The sequence below is a fragment of the Narcine bancroftii genome, chromosome 9 (assembly GCF_036971445.1).
Source record: "Narcine bancroftii isolate sNarBan1 chromosome 9, sNarBan1.hap1, whole genome shotgun sequence".
Classification (NCBI taxonomy): domain Eukaryota; kingdom Metazoa; phylum Chordata; class Chondrichthyes; order Torpediniformes; family Narcinidae; genus Narcine; species Narcine bancroftii.
Genome location: NC_091477.1, coordinates 55,781,938 through 55,803,257, shown reverse-complemented (window position 1 = coordinate 55,803,257; position 21,320 = coordinate 55,781,938). Strand labels below are relative to the sequence as shown.

Below are 21,320 nucleotides of genomic sequence, written 5' to 3'. Positions count from 1 at the left end.
TAAGGTTAAGTTCATTCTTTTAAAAAAATTTCTCTATCAGAGGTGTGGTCTACACCTACTCCTTCTGCAGTTGGGAGATTTGATTACTATGGAAATTGAATAGAAAAGTAGAGAAGATGATGCCTTAGTTCAGAATCAGAATTTATTGTCATGAACACATGAAACAGTGTTTTGAGGCAGCATCAGGAGTGCAAACATTCATATTGTAATTATTTTATAACATGACTATGATTAGTGTCAGAAAAGTGAGGCAGTGTCTTTTGGTCATTGATTATTCAGGAATCTGATGGCAACAGGGAAGAAGCTGTCCTTGTGCAGTTGAGTACTTGTCTTTGGGCTCCTGTACCTTTTTCCCGATGGTAGCAGAGTAAGGAGGGCAGAGGCTGGTTTTTAAAGACATTGCCTCGTGTAGATGCCCTCAATCGAGTGAAGTCAGGTGCCTGTGATTTTGCAGGCCGAGTTAACAACCCTCTGGAGTTTATTTTTGTCCGGAGAGTCTTCGATGACCTACTGAATCTCCTCAGACCCTTCACAAAGTATAGCCATTGGCGAGCCTTCTTTGTGATTGCATCAATATGGAGGCTCCAGGACAGATCTTCAGATGTTGACATCCAGGAATTTTAAGTTATACGAGTCATTGGTGTGACTTGCAGTATTGGTCTCTTAGTTTAAGAAATGATATGCTGCAGCTCAAAGGCTTTCAACACTCCACCTGTACTGAACATGTTATCTTGTGAGGGATGGCTGAATAAGGTAGCCTTATCTGTCGAAGAGTGAGAAGGACACTTGATTGAAGCATAACATCTTGAAGGATCTTGACAGGTGAATGGAGAGATTGCTTTCTCTACTGGGAAAATGTGGTGTAAGAGGTCACTAAAAATGTGGGGTTGTTTGTTTAATTCATGAGGCAAAAAAGTTTTCTGAAAATTTAATCTTTGTCCTTTAAGTGTTTTGAAAGCAGAGCTATTGAATATTTTCATGACAAAGGTAGATAAAATCTTGATTGCAAGGCAATGAAAGGTCACCATAGTTAAGACAGGAATTCTGAGTTGAGCTTGCAATCTGTTCAGCCAGGATCTTAACAGATGGAGGAGATTTAACGGACTGAGTGACATACTCCTGGTTTTTTTATTTCAAGATTGATATCAAATGTATAAAGAATGCAAATCGCTGAAGTCTTTAGAAATGATTTTTTTTCCCCCTCTGCAACCCAAGTCCACAAAAATCCATGAACTGGAAGCAACTATTCAGCAACTGAAGGCAGAGCAGATGTCTACCAGCCAACCAGTGAGGAAATCTGCTCGCTTGATCCGTGCAAGCTTCCAAAATGATCTAAGTGCACTTCAACTGGAGTTGGCAAATGCAAAAGCTGAGCTAGAGCAAAGCAAAGCAGCAGCAGCATTCAGTGCAGAAGGTAGGTGTGTATTTGGTCTGGTAACAATAACGGAAGAGAGGGAGAAATGAAGGAATTGTTTAATAGATGAGCATTTCTTTTCCTCAAAACTAAAGGGTGACTAGGATTGACAAACTGGGTTGAATGGATCCAATTTATCTTGGGGCTTTGTTAACCACAATCAAAAAAAAAATCTTATCAGACATTGGAATTTTCATCACCAGTTGAAAAATTTTACTCAAAATGAGAATCGCAGAACTAATTAATCAAATGTCCTTTGTTGAGCAAGTCTATAGTTGGGGTGAATGTAGAAGAATCGCTGAATCTGGAGTGAGGACTTTGTGTAAAGGAGCTCTGTTAAAATCAGTCCACTGCAGATGAGTAACATCAGGCAGAATGGATGTTGTGTTGGAGCAAAACCATCTGGGTTATAAAAGGCTATGGGTGTAAGAAATTTCCTCACTCTTTCTCCTGAAAATAACTGAACCACCTTGTGTAAGTTGCCTTGTCCAGTAAACTCTGAAGCAACATATTGGGTAAATCAGGACATGTTTGTTCTGAATATTAACAACCCGGAGAAACTTGAAAATAACTTGATACCAATTTATAATTACTTAGAGCTGGTGCCACCTTTAAAGGGTATAACTATCTGCATGAGGATATAGATGGCATAGTTCTGGAGTTTATGGATGCCACTAAAATTGGTAGTATCATGGACAATGTGAGAGGTTAACTATTAATTTATTAATGTGGACTATCATTCCTTTCAAAAGCAGAAGGAACCAAAACAAATGCCCTCCATTAAATATTTGCAGCTCATGGCTGCATAACTTGGGGGTTGATGTCTTTTGAAGTGTATAATTTCTTATTTGGACTAAAAAAAATTCTCTGGGAGATATTTTCTCGTGATATGCTGTTTCATGGCAATCTCAACAGAACTGAAACGATACAAGGAAATGGTGGAGCCTCCTCCTGGAATGAAACATCTCACAATTAATGCAGACCGTAAACTAGAAGAGGGACAGCGGGTAAGTTGTGCTCTTCCTCCTTGGTCTCATATAGCATCCTGAGCTTTCTCTTTAACATTTAATGGCTAGTGGACATTCTATGTGTTTGGTAGATGCTAGGGATTAATGTTGAGATAGTCAGATGGGTTCAGTGGTGGCTAGAAGATAGGTGCCAGAGAGTCATGGTGGATAACTGTCTGTCAGGATGGAAGCCATTGATGAGCGGTCTGCCTCAGGGATCGGTGTTGGGTCCCTTGTTGTTTGCCATTTACATTAATGATTTGGATGGTAGAGTGGTAAATTGTGTTAGTAACTATGTGGACGATGCAAAGATAGGGGAAGTTGTGGATAGTGAGGATGGTTTTCGGGGACTGCAGAGGGATTTGGACGGCTTAGAAGAGTGGGCTGAAAGGTGGGAGATGGAGTTTAATGTAGATAAGTGTGAAGTGCTTCATTTTGGGAATCAAAACAGGACGTATGCAGTGAAGGGGAGGGCGTTGAGGAATGCAGAGGAACAGAGAGATCTTGGAATAACGGTTCATCGTTCTTTGAAAGTGGATTCTCGTGTAGATAGGGTGGTGAAGAAGGCTTTTGGTATGCTGGCCTTTGTAAATGAAAGCATAGAATATAGGAGCTGGGAGGTGATGTTGAGACTGTTCAAGGCATTAGTGAGGCCAAATTTGGAATACTGTGTGGAGTTCTGGTCCCTAAATTATAGGAAGGATATCAATGAGGTAGAAAGGGTGCAGAGAAGATTTACTAAAATGTTACCTGGATTGCAGTATCTAGAATACAAAGAAATATTGAGTAGACTGGGTCTTTATTCATTGGAGCGTAGAAGATTGAGGGGGGATTTGATAGAGGTATTTAGAATTATGAGGGGGATAGTCAGAGTAGATGTGAAAAGACTTACCCTTAAGGGTAGGTGAGATTGGAATGAGGGGTCTCAAGTTCAGGGTAAGGGGGCAGAACTTTAGAAGTAATATAGGAGAAAGCTTCTTCACTCAGAGAGTGGTGGCTGAGTGGAATGATCTTCCAGAGGAGATAGTTGCAGCAGGGTCCTTTCTGTCATTTAAGAGAAGGTTGGATGTGTACATGGATATGAGGAGAGTTGGAGGGTTATGGGAGGGGGGAACTAGTAGAGTTGTTTAAAGTGAACCAGTGTGGACTTGTGATATGGCCTGTTTCCACGCTGTAAACTGTTATATGGTTATCAGATAATACTGTCATGGGTTGGAGCCTCCTGGAATGCTTGATTTGTGTGATTTAAGCACTAGTGGTAAAGCACAAGTGAGGTGATTTCTTGTTGGTTATGCAGAAATGACATAGAGTTTACAATCTCCTCATAACTGCCTGAAAATTGAGCTGAAATTTGTGTGTTTTCCCCTCAAATTTTTTGAAAATTCTTTTACTAATTTGGTAAGGATCTCCATATAATCTATTTTTTCAGAATGCAAAGGCCTTGCAGAAAGAGTTACAGAAAATAGAGCAGGTATTGCAGACATCAGAGAGAGCCTGTTGTCATAACACTGAAGCATCGAAACTGCGCCAAACGCTCACCAAATGTGAAGACCTAATGTTAAAACAGGTATGGTGAGTAATTGTTGGCAGCTCCCAACCATTGATCTTGGTTGAATGCATAATAGAAAAAGTTACAACCTTGTATATTGTTTTCAAAGCATGAAATATTGTGAACCCTGCTATAGCTGCCTTTTGGTGACAAGGTCAGTTGGTTATCTCAACAGGAAAGACTGTCAGTCACACATATTCTTTGATTGCCATTTTTAACACAATACATTAAAAAAATACAGAAATTACTTGGTGATTTTTCCTGGTTTAAAATGTGTAGCAGAGATTATCTGCTGAACAACACTTAAGAAAATTAGCATGAAAAATAGGCCAGGCTGTACCTACCACATCATTTAGTTTGTGATTCATTCTGTGCTTGGGTCCACTTTTCTGCCTGATTCCCAATTTCTCAAAGTTGGCTATGAATAACCCCAACTTCTGAGTATCCATAAGACTAACATTGGGAATTGATTCTTTGGAATATTGTCAATGGCTGAATTCTTCTCCAGACTGTCTCCATGTTTAAGATTTTCCAGCAAGAGGAAGTGTCCACTTTGAGAGATTTGACCTGCGAGACCTCCAGTGAATGAGCTCATTTTCTTTCATCTCTGTTTTCCTAGAAATAGAACATTAGAGCATAGAAACAGGCCCTTTAGCCCATCTAGTCTATGCTGAACTACTATTCTGCTTGGTCTTCCTGACTTGCACGCAGACCTTATCTCTACGTGCCCCTTCCCTCCATGCACCAGTCCAATATTTTCTTAAATGCTTACTCTTTAGAAGAGCCTTCTCCTGATATTCCCCTTAAACATTTCCCCTTTCACCCATAACCCATGTCATTTGCTTTGTATCTCACCTAACTGTTGGAAAAAAAGTTACTTGTCTTTACAGTCTATACCCCTTATAATTTTCCCTTATTCTTCTATGGTCCAGGGAATAAAGTCCTAACCTGTTTAACCTTTCCCTCAAACTCAGTTCAAGTCCCAGCAACTTCCCAGTAAATCTTCTCTGCGTTCTTTCAATCTTATTGATATCTTTCCTGACTTGCTACATAAAATAATCCAAATTTGGCCTCACTAATGTTTTTTAAATTTAGACATACAGCATGGTAACGGGCCATGCTGCCCAATTTGCACCCTATTAACCTACACCCCGGTAGGTACGTTTCGAACAATGGGAGAAAACTGGAATTCCCAGGGAAAACCCATACAGACACAGGGAGAATATACAAACTCCTTATAGACGGTGTGGGATTTGAACCCCGGTCGATACTGATGTACTGTAAAGGCGTTGCACTAACTGCTACGCCAACAATGTCACCCACGGTTGTACATCTTTAAGATAACATTCATACTCCTTGCTCAATACTTTGGTTTGTGAAGCCAAATGTGCCAAAAGATCTCTTTACAAGCCCTTCTACCTATGACAGCAAATTATGTATCTATATTCCCAGATTCCTCTGTTCCACCACACTCCTCAATGCCTTACTATTTACTGTGTATGTCCTATCTTCGTTTGTCCTTCCAAAATACACTTTACACTTGTTTGCATTAAATCCATTTGCCATTTTGCAGTCCACTATCTGATCCAATTTACCACATTATTATCCAGATTATTGATCTAAATGACAAACATCAATGGTCCCAGCACTGGTCTGAGGCACACCACTAGTCACAGGCCTCCAGTCTGAGAGACAATCATCCATTACCACTCTGGCTTCTCCTGTAAGACTAACGTCGAACCCAGTTTACTACCACACCATGAATACTGAGTGACTAACCTTCCTGATTAACCTCTTATCTGAGACCTTGTCAAAGGCTTTACTAAAGTCCATGTAGACAATGTCCACAGCCTTTCCTTCAACTTTCCGGGTAACCTCAAAAAAGCTCTGGTTAAACATCATCTATCATTCAGAAGGCCATATTGACTACTCCTAAGCAGTCTCTATCTAAATACTTGTATATCCGATCTCTTAATAAAAAGACTTTTCAATAACTTACCTGCTACTGACATCGGGCTCACTGGCCTGTAATTTGCAGTTTTGGTGCCTTTTAAACAACAGAACAACGTATGCTACCTTTGATATCTCATCTTTGGCTAAGGACATTTTAAATGTATCTGCCAGAACCCCTTCAATTTCCTCCCCAAGGTTCGACAGAATTCCTTGTCAGGCCATGGATTTATCTACTCCAATGGTTTTCATACTGTCCACCCCTGCAACTCTCATTCCATCTTAAGTAAACCCTTTGCCATAAGTGCTCTGTGATTAGTAAGGTGATATGTAAGTGGGAAGGGAAGGTTGAGAATCACTGCTCTAGACCTAATTGGTACTGAAATATTTTGCTTGAGAAAAATTGTCATTGGCCCATTTCCTTTGGAGTTCTGAAACCGTGCACATAATGAGCCAATTAGGGACGATTAAAACAGTTTTCAAACTTTTTCTTTTCAGTGACATACCACTTTAAGCAATCCCTTACTAATCAGAGCACCTTTGGCATAGGGATTGCTTAAGGTGGAATGTGAGTTTAGGGGGGCAGTTTGAAAACCACTGATCTACCCCTAATGATCCAGTGAATCTAACCTTAACTGACATCAAGATGTGTACAGCCTTTTTGGAGATCGACTGCACTTAATGGGCCAAAGACCTTGTCAGAGGCCTGAACATTTTCAAAAATGCATATCTTAGTACATTTCAAATTGCTTACAACACCCATGTATATTTGCTGCATCTTAATAACACAAAGAAGCATGTAAAATACTGGTATGTGCTATTTTTCACCATTTAAAAAGTATTTGGTTCCATTGTTGATTTTGATGATAATTCCACTTAGGGGGTGAAACTCTAATATTGACATTTTGGTTAGCAGAAGATCCTGAGCAGAAGGCCCTGTATTGTGCTGCAATGCACTATGGTTGTAAAATTGATTTTGCACATGGCTGTTTGTGGCAATTCAATATTTACAAGTGTGAACTGATGACCAGTATTGAAATATTGTTAAGAGTGGCTCTCTCGTTTAATTTCCTTAAATACTGTAGAAAATTCTAGGTTCATAGAATTGTAGAGTGATGAAGCACATTTTGATTCTGAGCTATAATTTAGACTCGCATTAGTCTTGCACAGATCTGATTATTATGTTGAAATGACCAATTTTTCTGTTGGGTAATTTGATTCAAAGTCATGGTAATAAGTGTGTATGTGTATGCATGTCTCACAAAGGCAGAGGATTTGTATTTTCAAGTGTTTTGAGATGGAAAAAAAATCAGAACAGACCACAAATCTAAATGACCATTTAGATTTGGTTGCTTTGGCTTCATTATGTCTAGCCACTGAACTGAATATCTGAACAGGTCTCTCAAAGTTGCTGCTCTGGTTGATGTTAGTTAAGAAGGTTTATGGTATGCTGGCCTTCAATAGTCAGAAATAATGTTCAAGCCGTGAAGTCATGTTGCATCTCTATAAAATTCTGCTTTGAACAACTTGTAATGACTCGACAAGAAATGAACAGTATTTCAAGAAGGTTGTGGAGGCTTTGGAGAGGGTGCAGAGATTGACTAGGATTTTGCCTGTATTGGAGAATGCCTTGTGAGGCAAGGTTAACAGAGATGGGGCTTTTTGGAATGAAAGAGGTACTTTATAGAGGTTTACAAGATTGAGTCATAGATAGGGTGGACAGCCAGCACCACAGGAGCAAATACCAGTGGACATCGGTTTAAGATGAGGGAATGAAAGTTTCGGGGAAGATGTAAGGGATAAAGACGTTTACACTTAGGCACATGAATGTAAAATAAAATGGGGGGGGGTTATGGGTGTGAAGTTGTGAAGGTTTGTATTGTTGAGGTTGTGTTATGTTTTGTACCTTTTGTGAATTTTAGTTCCATCAAGTTACACTGCTGTTACCAGGACATCACTCCATTAAGGCCTTTTTAGTACTGTAGTTTAGGTTAAATGAGTGTCTCTGGCTGGGAATATCTAAGCATGAGAAGTCAATCTCATGTTACTGTGGGATCATTTACCCTTGCTGTGGGACATTTTTCACTATAAACTGAAAATTGTATTTTTGGCAGGATCACACATTGGCAGAGCTTCAGAAAATGATGATTGTACTAAAATTGGACTTGAAGCGAAAAAATTTATGCATTGCAGAGCAGTATCACACAGTTCGTCAGCTTCAGGGGGGTCCTGGCTGCAACAAGCGTCGCTGTGCTGGCAACATTGAAAATCAACCACCTCTGGAGAAGAGGCCCTTCCAAACTGGTCTGCTGAGCCCACTGAAGTGTGTCCACCAGCAGTGTGGAGCCACTCCTTCCACTTACATTCTGCGAAGCCGGGCAAGGCAGGACAAACCATTGCTTCGCGTTCAATCAAGATATCAAGCCAATTATTAGTCACAATTAGTTTTTAGATTTTTTTGGTGCATTTTATTTTAAAACTAGGTTCAATCAGTCACTTTACAGAAAGGATTTTCACCCGGAATGCAGCATGCTGAGATTTTGGGCCATTGGTTACTTATTATTTGTGCTGCTTTAAGAATCCATTCTTTGACTTGTTTTCTCTGTCTGGTTTGTGTCATGGTTTGGAGGGAATTTGGTGTGAATGGAGAAAGTCTATGCTAGCAATCATCAATTTTGAAAAATGGGATTAAGAATTTTATTGGTGTAGATCCAATTGTTTGGCACAGAAAATATTCAGCTAAATCTTTTTAAACATTTGCATGTGGAGCAAGAACATTAGCCATATCCATTTATTTTATTGAGCTTTCTTTTTTAAGTTTTGTGTGCTTCATCTATATTCCAAAGAACTTGATATATTTTATTTGTAGGGAAACTTGTTAATTGGAAGTTACTTGTGCCTTGATCACTAAATGAATGAATCCCTTTTATAACAGAGCATGAATGATATTTTTTGTGGATAAGTTTCCAGGAGAGTGGTATTTACTATTTGTTTGGAATATCTCGTTCTCAGCAATATATCTGCTGTTTTTATTTGGACAGCTGTGTCTTCATACTATGTGATGAATGTCTTTTGTGACAACAAACTGATAAACACATTTTAATTGTTCATTGAGAGTTCTGTTAACTGCTGCAAAGTTAAATGTAGCATTGGACAGCTGAGATTGAAATGAAATCATTTGTAAAATATCGTCTGCTATGTTTCACAGTATTTGTATAATGTTTGAAATTACTCTTGTATCTTGATATACACATGAAATTAAAAGTTAATAACATTTTGTGGATTAATGTATTGGTCATAAGAATGAACTAACATGAACTGAATTCACCAATCACAAAGAATCATAGAACATTACAGCTTAGAAACAGGCCCTTGGAGTCTAGTCCCACTGACCAGTATCTATTCTATCACCTGTCCAAATTTTTCTTGATTGTTACAATCCAGCCTGTATTCACTTCAGCTGGCAGCTCATTCCACACTCCCACTACTGTGTGAAGACATTCCCCTTAATGTTCCACTTTCACATTTAACCTGTCCTCTGGCTTGTACCTAACCTCAGTGGAAAAAGCTGATTTGCATTTACTCTATACTCAATTTTGTATACTACTTTAATGAACTTATTCTTTGAGGTTGTTCAGGTAAATTTAAATGGTCTGTTTTCAAACAACAGGATGAAATGAACTGTTCTTATGCTGCCACTATAAAGTGGATTGGCTGGATTTTACACAAAAAATAGCCTTTTTGATGGTTCTTTCAATGTTAAAAAATCTCCTTTACCTCACCTGTTCTTGACTGATGCTGTAATTGTAAATTTACTTTGTGCCTCAATGTTGTACGAACCAATACTTCAATTAATATGTACAATTTCAAGCACCAATGAACGCTGCTTTATTCTTTTAGCAGTGAGGTTGTACAAAGTGCCATCATTAGGCAGATAGAATGGGGCAAGCTTTGTAACCGGGGCTAAGGCCAACAGTCCTAAATCTATGGATGCCCAATTGAAATGTTCTCATTATAAGGACATTATTTCCCATTGCCATTTGTATCTGCAAGTGAACAGGAAGGAAGATGAACGTGAATTGGAATCAACTTGCAATAATAAATGTCCATTCCAAACAAGTATTCTGAAGGATTATTCCTCTATATTTTTATGGTGTAATGGAGGAAAGGTTGAGTGGGGGTAACTTTGCAGAGGGGGTGTTGACTCCAGGCACAAATGTCCTCGATGCATCAGCAGGTACTGCATTTGGTGAGCTATCGCCCTGGTTTCGCAGTTGTGAAATCTGTCTGAGTAGAGCTTTTCCTTCTTCTCTTGTCTGAAACAAATCAAAATGTTTGAAATGCAAACAGATCGAAAAATCAGCTTGTAATTTGACTTCTATTCAAATTGCCTAGAAATGTTTTACACAGAATGACTTCTTCAGGAGAAAGTTAGTAAGCTTCCTTCATCTCCTGCCTGGTAGACATGATTCTTTGATTGTTCATTAACTCTATTGAGAGTTCCAATGCTCTGGGCAGGACCACCCAGGATGGGAGAAATGTACTTGAATGTCAGAAATTTAAAATAGCAAGCTAACACAAAATTCCACTTTAAAAGGTCTTTAAATGAAAGGGACTGAAATAAATTCCCAACATTTCATAGACCAACACTACCAAAGTGTTTCTTTTCCCATAAGCTGTCGTCTCACATCACAGTACATTCAAGAAATGCAGATTAGCCCCAAAGCAGGACATAGAAACATGGGATTGTTGGAAAACAAAGCAGCTGTTGACAAATAATTTCACAGCCAAAAAAATCTTGTATAAATTGTTTACATTCTATATCATGGTGTTAATGTGTTAGTGCAGCCTAGGACAAGAGTGCAAAATTTGAGGTTGATGTGGTTGCAATTTCCCCAGAATTGAGTGGGTAAAATAGCCGGGCCCCTTCTTAAGGTCCTGACCCTCCAAATCAACTTTCAGCTTCAGGTGTTCCTCAACTTATGATGTGGTTATGTTCTAAAACCCATCTATAAAGGATACAGGTATACCTTGTTTAATGACAACAGTACTGTATCCATCCCTGCTCTCTTCCCCAATCCCCACACAATCCCATTGCCAGTTCTCCTGCTGCCCTGCTCTCTTCCCACAGCCCTTTATCATTCCCCACTGTGAACCCTCTGCCCAGATCTCCTCCAACAGCGCTGTATCAGTCCCAACACTGATCCCACTGCTAAGCTTTCTCCCAACAGGGCTGTATCAGTCCCTGCAAGCTTTCTGATTGAACTAAAATAAGTGATTGACCAAGGAGGCTGCAAAGAAAACCATGCTTGGGGGTTGATGAGGGACCAAGTGTTGCATGAAGGGGGTCAATGATCTACAATGTTTGGGGACCTCTGATGTAGCTGATTGAAATTGTTGGTTGTGGAGGCTGGTAGGTGAAGACCAGGGAAATCCTGTGTTTATGTCTTGGGGAAGAGTGGACAAGAGAAATGGAGCAGCTGTGGGATGGTACTTTTTTGGAACAAGGTCCTCTCTGATGATCTCATCTTGGGAACAGATAAAGGAATAGAATTGAAGGGGACTGGTGTGAAGAAATGTAGTTGGGTAGGTTTGTAAAGTGTCTCAAAAGCTTGTCTTCCACAATGAAGACAAATCAAGAAAAGGAAGCATTGCTGGACTCGGAACAAGTGAATTGGAGGTGAAAGCAGCAAAGTGAAAAAGTTGACCGATTCATGATGCAGCATCAATGTAGGTGTTTGAGAGCTGGTGTCTGGCCTTGGCAAGGTAGAGATCAGTGTTCCATATCACATCAGCACTACCCTTGTCTGCAGCTTTGATCAAAACGTTGGGATTTGTGTGGGGAGAGGTGAAGTGGAGATTTGTGCCTTGACAAGATTTGGAAATAACAGATGAAGAGCAGGCAGCTGACCAGGACAAAGAGGAAGGGATCCAGTGAGAGGTGGAGAATCCTAACTGCGGAAGTGGGCACGGAGGCAGAGTTTGTCATTGAGGTGTGGGCAAAGGGGCATGTCTAAATGGGGAGCTGAAGGAAAGAGGGAGAACAAGGGTTGGGCTCGTCGAAATGCGAGGTCAATATTAATGCTGCAAATGGGGGGTGGGGAGGGTTGGCTTTGTGAAGTTCTGTATTTGTCCATTCCACATAAAATGTAGATTTCAAAATTGCCTTGAATTGGATGACTGCCCTTGATAAAGACATTTGACTTGCATCTAAAACTAGTTTCAATGGTGTGGGGGGAGGAATGGGGTAACTGTCTTCCGGATGGGATAAAATGTTGATTGACTTTATCATTTCTCAGCCCACAAGCAGTGTCTTGGTCTAACCAGTTACACCAGCCAGCTTCAAGCCAAAATCTCACAGATGGGAATGTTTGGTGTTGATTAGTGAGGCTTATAACACCTTCATCCTTTCATCAAATTTTAAAAAAATCAAAACTTAATAGCAAAAGATGGCCAGCAACATACAAGTAAATCTGATATCATCCTGCATATTTTCCCTAAACTGCACCAGGCTAGCCTGTGAACCACAACTAGCTGCATCAAATGAGTGGGGTACAGACTTACATCGTTATAATCACAGCACTTCTGTGCACAGACCGACGACTCGTCCCACCGTTTACATTTGAAATAATATTGAGCTAGGGCTCGAAATGCAGTGCTCATTTCGTGATGCTCCAGAATTTCCTAAAGATTTAAACAAGAGTAGAATAATTCACTAATGTGGAGCCAAAATACAATGGTAGTTATTAGTGAATACAGGACCCTCATAATTCGAATTCCAAAAACATTTATTTTAAACCAGTACAGCAGAGGGTGTAGCTCACCCCTGCAATTAGAATAAAAAGAAATTCCCCAACCTACTACCATGATGCAAGAATATTCCACACCAGTGTACAGGAAAACGGCTGGATCAGGGTGTTATGTTCTTGCATAACCCCAGCAACTCATGGCTGCATGCCAGTTTACCCTGAGGCCAGTGTGGTTTTGTCAAGTCACAAATTACACCTCAATTTGCAGAAAGAAAGTAAAATGGCTCTTATGAAGGCCTTGATAAGAATCCCAAGGATTCCCCAGCCCTTACACTATCTACTTCACATGAAAGACTGCATATTGTTCCGTGATTACATCCTGATCTGAATTCCTACGATAAGGTCTAAATATTAAAAAAGACCTTGGCCTCAGAATTAGTCACTCAGAAACACCATCATTTTGGGGCAGTGCGATGCTGTTAATTTTAATTTATAATTCTTACATTTTAATTTAGAATTTCAGCACCAGTAATCAGGGTTCAAATCCAGCAAGGAGTTTGTACGTTCTCCCCATGACTGCACACTTCCTCCCGTCCTTCAAAATTTACAGGGATTGTAGGTGAATTGGATGTAATTGGGCAGTATTGGCTTGTGGCCTGGAAGGGCCTGTTATCACAATTCGAAATGGATGCATGACGAAGTTTACAGTTTAGATAGTTGGGAGTAGTTAAATCTTAAAACTCTTCTGAAGTGGTAGGTCTGGTTGCCATCAAGTGTTTTATTTTAAAAGAAAGCTTTCCTTTTAAATTTTGTTGCAAGTGAAGTACCAGCATTATGAACATGAGTTCAAGGCAACAGACACTGTACTCAGGGAACCGAGCAACTTACCCCACAATCACAGATGTCTTGGACATATTTGATGTAGCACTGTGCTGCTTGATCGGATTCACCCAACTGTTCATGAATTCTGCGACATAATGCAAGGAAACATTGACATCTGGTCACTACAGTTAACTGCAGTCTCCAGCAAGTGAAACATTAAATGGCTAAAGATTCTGCAGTGAGCTGTTTGGTTTACTTTGTCTCCAGATATTCCACAAATTGGTACTTGAACAGAAAACTGAAAAACACTTTTCAAAATACGTTTTCAAGACAGTGAAGGGCAAGATCAAGAAAAATGGTACTCACTTTGCTAGTTTCACCAAAGCCATTTTCTCTACATCACCAACAGAAAATGCCCTCCAGTAACACTGGATATTGGAAAAGGAAATTAAATAGTAAGTAAAAACACAGTGCTTGAAGTAAAAACACAAAGCTGGAGAAACTTAGCAGGTCCAACAATGTCCTTTATATAGCAAAGGTAAAAATACACAACCAACGTTTCAGGCTTGAGCCCTTTATCAAAGTAAAAAAAAATGTCAAATCCAAATAAAAGAATAAAGGGAGAGGTGTGGTCACAAAGGCAGAATGTTATAGGTGGAGGAGGGATGGTTGGGTGAATAGAGGGAAGCGTGGAAGAAAGGGGAAGAAGAGAACAGGTTAACAGAAACAGGAATAGTTAGTTCATGGTATCTGGCTGGAGAGTGACCAGACTGAAAACCAGCTGTTGGTCCTCCAATTTACGGGTGGTCTTGGTGGGATAGTACACGAGGCCAATGGACAGACATGAGAATGTGACTCAGAATTGAAATAGTTGGCTACTGGGAGGTCTCTGTCACTGGTGTGGATGGAGCAAAGGTGCTCAGTGAAGTGATCTTCAAGTCTTCAATGTAGAGAAGGCCACAAAGGGAGTACTGGATGCAGTAAATCAATCCTGCGGATATACGTGTTACTTCACTTGAAAGGCCAGTTTGGAGCCCAGGACTGTGGTGAGAGAGGAGGAGTGGGTGCAACTGTAGCACCTCCTGTGGCCACAGGGGAAGATGCCGAGGTGGGGGTGGCAATTGGGGAAGTCACAGAGGGAGCAGCCCCTATGGAAGGCGGAGAGGGGAGATGGGTCCTGTTGTAAGTGCAGGAAATTCTGGAGGATAACATGTTGGATGTGGAGGCTGGTGTGGTGGTAGGTGATGACGATGGGAATCCTGTGTTTGTTGCGTCTGAGGGCAGAGGGGGCCAGGGCAGACGAGCGGGAAATGATGCAGGTGAGGGGAAGCCATGTTTGTGGAAGAAGACAAATATTTTGGAAGATTTGGACTGGAAGACCTCATCTTGGAACAGGTGCAGTGGAGATAGAGAAACTTCCAGCAGGGGATGGAATCCTTGCAGGGGACAGGATACGAGGAAGTGTAGTCCAGGTAGTTGTGGAAATTAGAGGGTTGTAATATATTTTGGTGGAAAGCTTATCTCCTAAGATTGAGACAGAGAGATCCAGAAAGAGGATCTCTTTCTGACAGAGATGGACCAGGTAAGTTTGAAATTGGGGTGAAAGTTGGCCGTGAAGTGAATGAAGTTGACAAGCTCATCGTGGGCATGAGGTAGCCCTAATGTAATCATCAATATACCAGAGGAAAAGTTGAGGGGTCTTGCCTATGTAGGCTTGCAGCATGGATTGCTCCACAAAGCCCACGAACAGGCAAGTGTAGCTGGGACCCATGGTTACTCCTTTAATTTGGAGCAATGATTCTCAACCTTCTTTCCACTCACATACCACTTTAAGTAATCCCTATGCCATTGGTGCTCTGTGATTAGTAAGGGATTGCTTAAGGTGGGATATGGGTGGAAAGAGAAAGTTTGAAAATCATAGTTTTAATTGTACCTAATTGATTCGTTATGTGCACGGTTTCATAACTCCAAAGGAAATGGGTCAATGACAATTTTTATCAAGCATATATTTCAGTAACAATTGGGCCTAGAGCAGTGATTCTCAACCTTCTCTTCCCACCCACATCCCACCTTAAGCAATCCCTTACTAATCACAGAGCACCAATGGCATAGGGAATTCTTAAAGTGGTATGTGAGTGGAAAGGAAAAGGTTGAGATCCACTGATTTGGATGAAGGTAGATGAGTTAAAGGAGACATTATTTAGAGTGAGGACAAGTTCTGCCAGGCAGAGGAGGGTGGTGGTAGAGGGTGACTTGTTAGGTCTTTGATCCAGAAAGAAGCAAAAGTGCTATCAGACCTTCTGTAGGGGAGATGGAGGTATAAAGGGATTGGACATCCATTGTGATATTTCTGACTCCCACTAGTGTAAGTTAATAAATCTGTATTGTATGCTCTATGGTTCTGCTGTGTATTTTTCTGCCCTAATAGGTTTAGTGGGAACATTTGGGGAAAGTTCTTCACTCCGAGAATGGTGGGAGTGTGGAATGAGCTGCCATCTGATGTGGCAAATGTGGGCTTGATCTTAAGAATAGATTGGATAGATTCATGGATGGGAGCAGGTCAATGGGACTAGCAGAGTGATGGTCAGCACAGACTAGAATGGCCGAATGGCCTGTTTTCTGTATTGTAACATTCTATGGTTTTATAACTTCAAATTCCCCAAATTGGACTGACTCATCTTCACAAAGATGTCTAATCCATCTCCCATACAGAAGGTCTTAAAGCACTTCACTTAATCCTGGACCAGGGACTTGACCAGTCACCCAGTCACCAACCTTCTCCACCTGGCAAAACTTCCTCACTCTCAGTTAACTCATCTCAGTTCCTCCAAATCAAAGGAGTAACCATGGGTCCCCTACACCTGCCTGTTTGTGGGCTTTGTGGAACAATCCATGCTGCAAGCCTACACAGGCAAGGCCCCTCAACTCTACCTCCAGTACATTGATGACTGCATTGGGGCTGCCTCGTGCACCCACTATGAGCTTGTCAACTTCATTGACTTCATGTCCACCTTCCACCCTGATCTCAAACTCATCTGGTCCATCTCCAACAACATTCCCCTTTCTGGATGTGTCTACAACTTGGGAGACAAGCTTTTCACCGACATATATTACACTCCCACAACACATCCTCACTCCCTGCCAACTGCAAGGATTGTATTCCCTTCTCTCAATTTCTCTGTCGCTGCTGCATCTGTTCCCAAGATGAGGTCTTCTAGTCCAAATCCTCCAAAAGGTCTGCCTTCTTCCACAAATGTGGCATCCCCTCCACTACCATCATCTCATCCCTCACCTGCACCTCCTCCATTTCCCACTCATCTGCTCCCAAACGCAACAAACACAGAATCCCCCTTGTCCTCACCTTCCACCCCACTCCCCTCTGCATCTGACACATTATCCTCCAGAATCTCCTGCACTCCTCCCACTACCACACCTCCTGTGGCCGCAGGAGATACCACACTTGACCCACACCTCCTCCCTCACCACAGTCCGGGGCCCCAAACAGGCCTTTCATGAAGTTAACACCTCATGTGTATTCGCAGGACTGATTTACAGGATACAGTGCTCCCTGTGGCCTTCTCTACACCTGGGTGCAAATTGGGAGATGGCTTCACTGAGTACCTTCGCTCTGTCTACACCAGTGACAAAACTAGTAGACAACCATTTCCCTTCTGTGCTACACATACATGTCTGTCCATGGCTTTACGTACTATCCCACCAAGACCACCTGTAAGTTGGATGAACACCTGATTTTCTGTCTGGGCTCTCTCCAACCAGATGGCATTAACATTGATTTTTCCAGTTTCTGTTAACCTGCTCTCCTCCCCTCCCCCCTTTTCCCCTTCCAGGTCTCTATTCAACCAGCCATCCCTCCTCCCCTTGCTTGCTGCTGTCCTCTCCCTCACTTCTCCACTTCTGTACATACCCCTTATCCAAAGTTCTGAAAATCAAAACTTTTTTGTGATGGTGACTTAATGTCACAAGTTGAAACAAATTTATTCCCTAACTTGCCCATGTGGGGCTCTGACGCTCTGTGGGCACCAGTTTGGTAACAATAGACCTCAGAACGCTGAACTGCTGGATGTCAGCTGCTGGAATCTTGAGCTATCAGTTACTGACTGGAAGAGTTGGCGGGCCAGGCAGTGCATGGGGAAAAAGTAGAACTTTGTCCTCGTTTCAAGTAATTCCCTCCCCTTTCTCTTTCCATTTCTTCCTTATCCACCGCTGTACTTGGTTTACAAACTGTCTCCCAGCCACAAGTGGTCAGAAGAACCCTTTGTCCCGGCGTCATGAAGGACAGCAGCCTCCCGGGCAGGAGGGGTCGGGGATTGGGTGGTGGGGAGGGTGCCGGAAATCGGCAATGGCTGATGCCACTGTGCTGTTTTTGGCTTTTTTTTTCAGTTTTGTTCCGATAACCAAAAAAACCCCAATAAGTGAAAACCATCTGGTCCCAAGCATTTTGGATACGGGGAAAGGTACTGTCTTACCTCCTGTCTTTGCGAACATGCCTCCCCCCCTCTCCCACTTTTATTCAGATGCCTGCTGACATTTTTCCATAAAGGACTCAAGCCCAAAATGTTGGCAAAGTAAATAATAATTTGTTTAATTTCAGGTAATGATCAAGAGATAGTTGGTCAACCACACAGTAGAAATAAGAAGTACATGGCTAAGGAGGTGGCACAGGTAGGAGAGTTTCAAGTTTCCAGACAATTGGACTCTGTTCCAGGGAAGGTGGGACTGTTCCGACAGGAGGGTTTGCACCAGAACTGGAGGGGGATTAACATCCTTGCGGGCAGGTTTGCTAGTGCTGCTTTAGTGGATTTAAACTAGATTTGCAGGTGGAGGGAAACCAAAGTGTTAGATCAGGGGTGTCAAACTCAAATTCACGGAGGGCCAAAATTAAAAACTTGGACTAAGTCGAGGGCCGAACTAAATATTTATTGAAAATTTTCAACAACATCTGCATGTTTTCTCTTCTTTCAACATATGTAATGTTAAACTTTAGGATATAACTTTAGGAGGATAATGTTACAGGTCAGGAGTAGGTAGCTCAAGTTCACCCTTTGCTTGACCTGAGGGAAACATATTTGGTCCCTGTGGAGATGTAGTCAGCATTCACAGGCTGTGTCCATTTTGGCCTGCATCAGGACTCAGCATTTCCTGCTCACTCCTCAGGCTCTAGGCCTCTATTCACCCTCGACCCACCATCCCTCTACCTGACCAGTCCACTCCACTCCACTCGCTCTGCCTCTACCCACCCCATCCTATACACGCCCCTCTACTGCCTCTCCCCTCAACCTGTTCCTCCCTCTACCCATCTCTCACCCTCTAATCACCCCTGCCCTACTCGCCCTGCCCCTCCCCTTTTACCTCTTCCCTATCCACCCCTCCTTCCACTCATCCCTCCCTCTAACTGCCCCTCGCACCACCATAAATTCCCCTGCCCATTACTCCTCACCTACACCCTCTGCCCACCCCTGCTTACCCACCCACTCAGGCCCAGCGCGCTGCCGATCAGCCTTTGCGGACAGCCACCATCTCTCTTCACGTGCAGGGCCAAACCAGCTGTCCCTGGTGTCCGCGCGGGTGCAAGCGCTGAAGGCCGTGGCGACCGGGAGAAGTGCGCTCGCGCTGTGGAAGGGCCGCCCGGTGCCAGTCGTGCGGGGCTCGCGTTGCCCGGGGGCCGTGCACAGCCTGCCATGCCTGTCGCGCCGACAGGAAATCACAGGCGCTCGCCCATCCGCCGCACCGCTCGACAGGTGGGAGAAGTGACTGGTTGTGCAGGGAGCCTTCCAACTGGCTTGCCGGCTGATGACATCGACAGACTTCTCGTGTTACAATTTCTCGTGTTACAATGGGGAAGGATGTGCAATGAAGGGGGAGGATGGTGGGGGTGACATTACCAAAAAACAGCATCGGCTCTCGCTGCAGGGCGGGCCACCTCTAATACATTTTTGAAATGATCTTGCGGGCCAAATATAATTATATCCCGCGGGCCAGAGTTTTACATGTGTGTGTTAGATAGTGAGGTGGAAAAGGATAAAGGTCATGCGTGTAAAGACAGAAATCAAAGGTTTGTACGGGATAGAAATGTTCTCAGGCATATTTATTTCAATGCAAGGAGTATTGTCAGAAAGGCAAAAGGATAGTAAGGGACAAAATTGGTCCCCAAAAAGATTAGAGTAGTCTTCTATGTGTAGAGCCTATCGAGATTTTTTTGCATCAGTATTTACTCAGGAAACTGGCAGAGGGCATACAGAAGGAAGGGAAACAAGCAGTAGTGGCATGGAACATATAGGGATTAAAGAGGAGGAGGTGCTTACCATCTTACAGTGAATAAAGGTAGATAAATCACCCAGGCCTGACATGATATCCCCTCAAACCTTGAGGGAGACGAGTATAGAAATTGCAGGGGCTCTTGCAGAAATATTTAAAATGTCCTTAGCCACGTTGTGAGGGGCTGGAGGATTGGAGGGTAGCTCATGTTATTCTGTTGTTTTAAAAAAGACTCCAAAATTAAATCAGGAAATTACAGGCCGGTGAGCCTGACAACACTAGTATGTAAACTGTTGGAGGGTGTTCTGAGAGATCGGATACAAGTATTTGGACAGCCAAGGGCTGATTAAGGATAGTCAGCATGGGTTTGTATGAGGTAGATCGCGTTTAACAAATCTTATAGAGTTTCTCGTGGAAGTTACTGGAGGAAAGGCTGTGGATGTTGTCTATGTGGACTTTAGTAAGGTCTTTGACAAGGTCCCATATGGAACGTTAGCTCAGAAGATTCAGGCACTAGGTATCCATGGAGAGGTTGTAAATGGGCTTCGAAATTGGCTGAATGGGAGAAGGTAGAGAATGGTAGTGGATGGTTGCTTCTTAGTCTGGAGGCCTGTGACTAGTTGTGTGCCTCAGGGATCAGTGTTGGGACCATTGTTATTTGTTGTCTACATCAATAATTTGGGGGATAATGGGGTAAATTGGATCAGCAAGTTTGCTGATGACACTAAAATTGGAGGCATTATAGACATTTGCAGAGGGATCTGGACCAGTTGGAAAAATGGGACAGAGAATGGCAGATGGAATTTAATGCAGACAAGTGTGAGGTGTTGCATTTTGGAAGGGAAAACCAAGGCAGGACATACACAGTAAATGGTAGGGTACTGAGGAGTGCGGATGAACAAAAGGATCTTGGAATGCAGATACATAATTCCCTGAAAGTGGCATCACAGGTAGACAGGGTTGTGAAGAAACATTTTGGCATTTTGGCCTTCATAAATTAAATTATTGAGTATAGGAGTTGGGATGTTATGATGAGGTTGGGGTGAGGCCACATTTGAAGTATTGTGTGCAGTTCTGGACACCCACCTACAGTAAGGATATCAGTAGGATTGAGAGAGTGCAGAGAAGATTTACTAGGATGTTGCCAGGTCTTCAGGCATTGAGTTACAGGGAAAGATTACATAGGTTAGGACTTTATTCCTTGGAGTATAGAGGAATGAAGGAGATTTGAAGGAGAATGAGGGAGGTTTACAAAATTTTGAAGGGTCTAGACAAAGTAAATGTGAGTAGGTTCTTTTCTTGTATATTACGAGAGATAAATAAGAGGACCTGTCTTTATGGTGAAAGGGAAAAAGGTTTAAGAGGAACATTAGGGGAACATTCTTCACTTAGAGAGTGGTGGGAGTGTGGAACGAGCTGCCTTCTGATGTGGTAAATGTGGGCTCAATCTTAAGTTTTAAGAATAAATTGGATAGATACATGGATGGGAGAGGTCTGGAGAGTTTATGGACTGGGTGCAGGTCAATGGGACTAGTGGAATAATGTTTCGGCAG

The 21,320-nt window shown here is 42.2% G+C and overlaps 2 protein-coding genes across 8 annotated transcripts in view; one reads left to right on the top strand and one right to left on the bottom strand.

Annotated features, from left to right (window-relative positions):
* Positions 1-21,320, top strand: part of kif20a (kinesin family member 20A) — a 122,426-nt gene that overhangs the window by 76,073 nt on the left and 25,033 nt on the right. For 4 of the 5 annotated variants that reach the window (XM_069899209.1, XM_069899210.1, XM_069899212.1 and 1 more), the window contains exons 15-18: positions 1,216-1,414; positions 2,330-2,421; positions 3,851-3,988; positions 8,035-10,039. In XM_069899209.1, coding sequence (XP_069755310.1) covers positions 1,216-1,414; positions 2,330-2,421; positions 3,851-3,988; positions 8,035-8,355 — 750 coding nt within the window. In that variant the 3' untranslated portion in view covers positions 8,356-10,039. Of the gene's footprint in view, positions 1-1,215; positions 1,415-2,329; positions 2,422-3,850; positions 3,989-8,034; positions 10,040-21,320 lie in introns of those variants that run through there. The other variant, XM_069899213.1, reaches the window with a different exon arrangement.
* Positions 9,785-21,320, bottom strand: part of cdc23 (CDC23 (cell division cycle 23, yeast, homolog)) — a 43,225-nt gene continuing 31,689 nt past the window's right edge. For 2 of the 3 annotated variants that reach the window (XM_069899215.1, XM_069899214.1), the window contains 4 exons: positions 13,858-13,919; positions 13,558-13,636; positions 12,485-12,604; positions 9,785-10,236 (listed from right to left, as the gene is read on the bottom strand). In XM_069899215.1, the coding sequence (XP_069755316.1) occupies positions 10,069-10,236; positions 12,485-12,604; positions 13,558-13,636; positions 13,858-13,919 (429 nt within the window). In that variant the 3' untranslated portion in view covers positions 9,785-10,068. Of the gene's footprint in view, positions 10,237-12,484; positions 12,605-13,557; positions 13,637-13,857; positions 13,920-21,320 lie in introns of those variants that run through there. The other variant, XM_069899217.1, reaches the window with a different exon arrangement.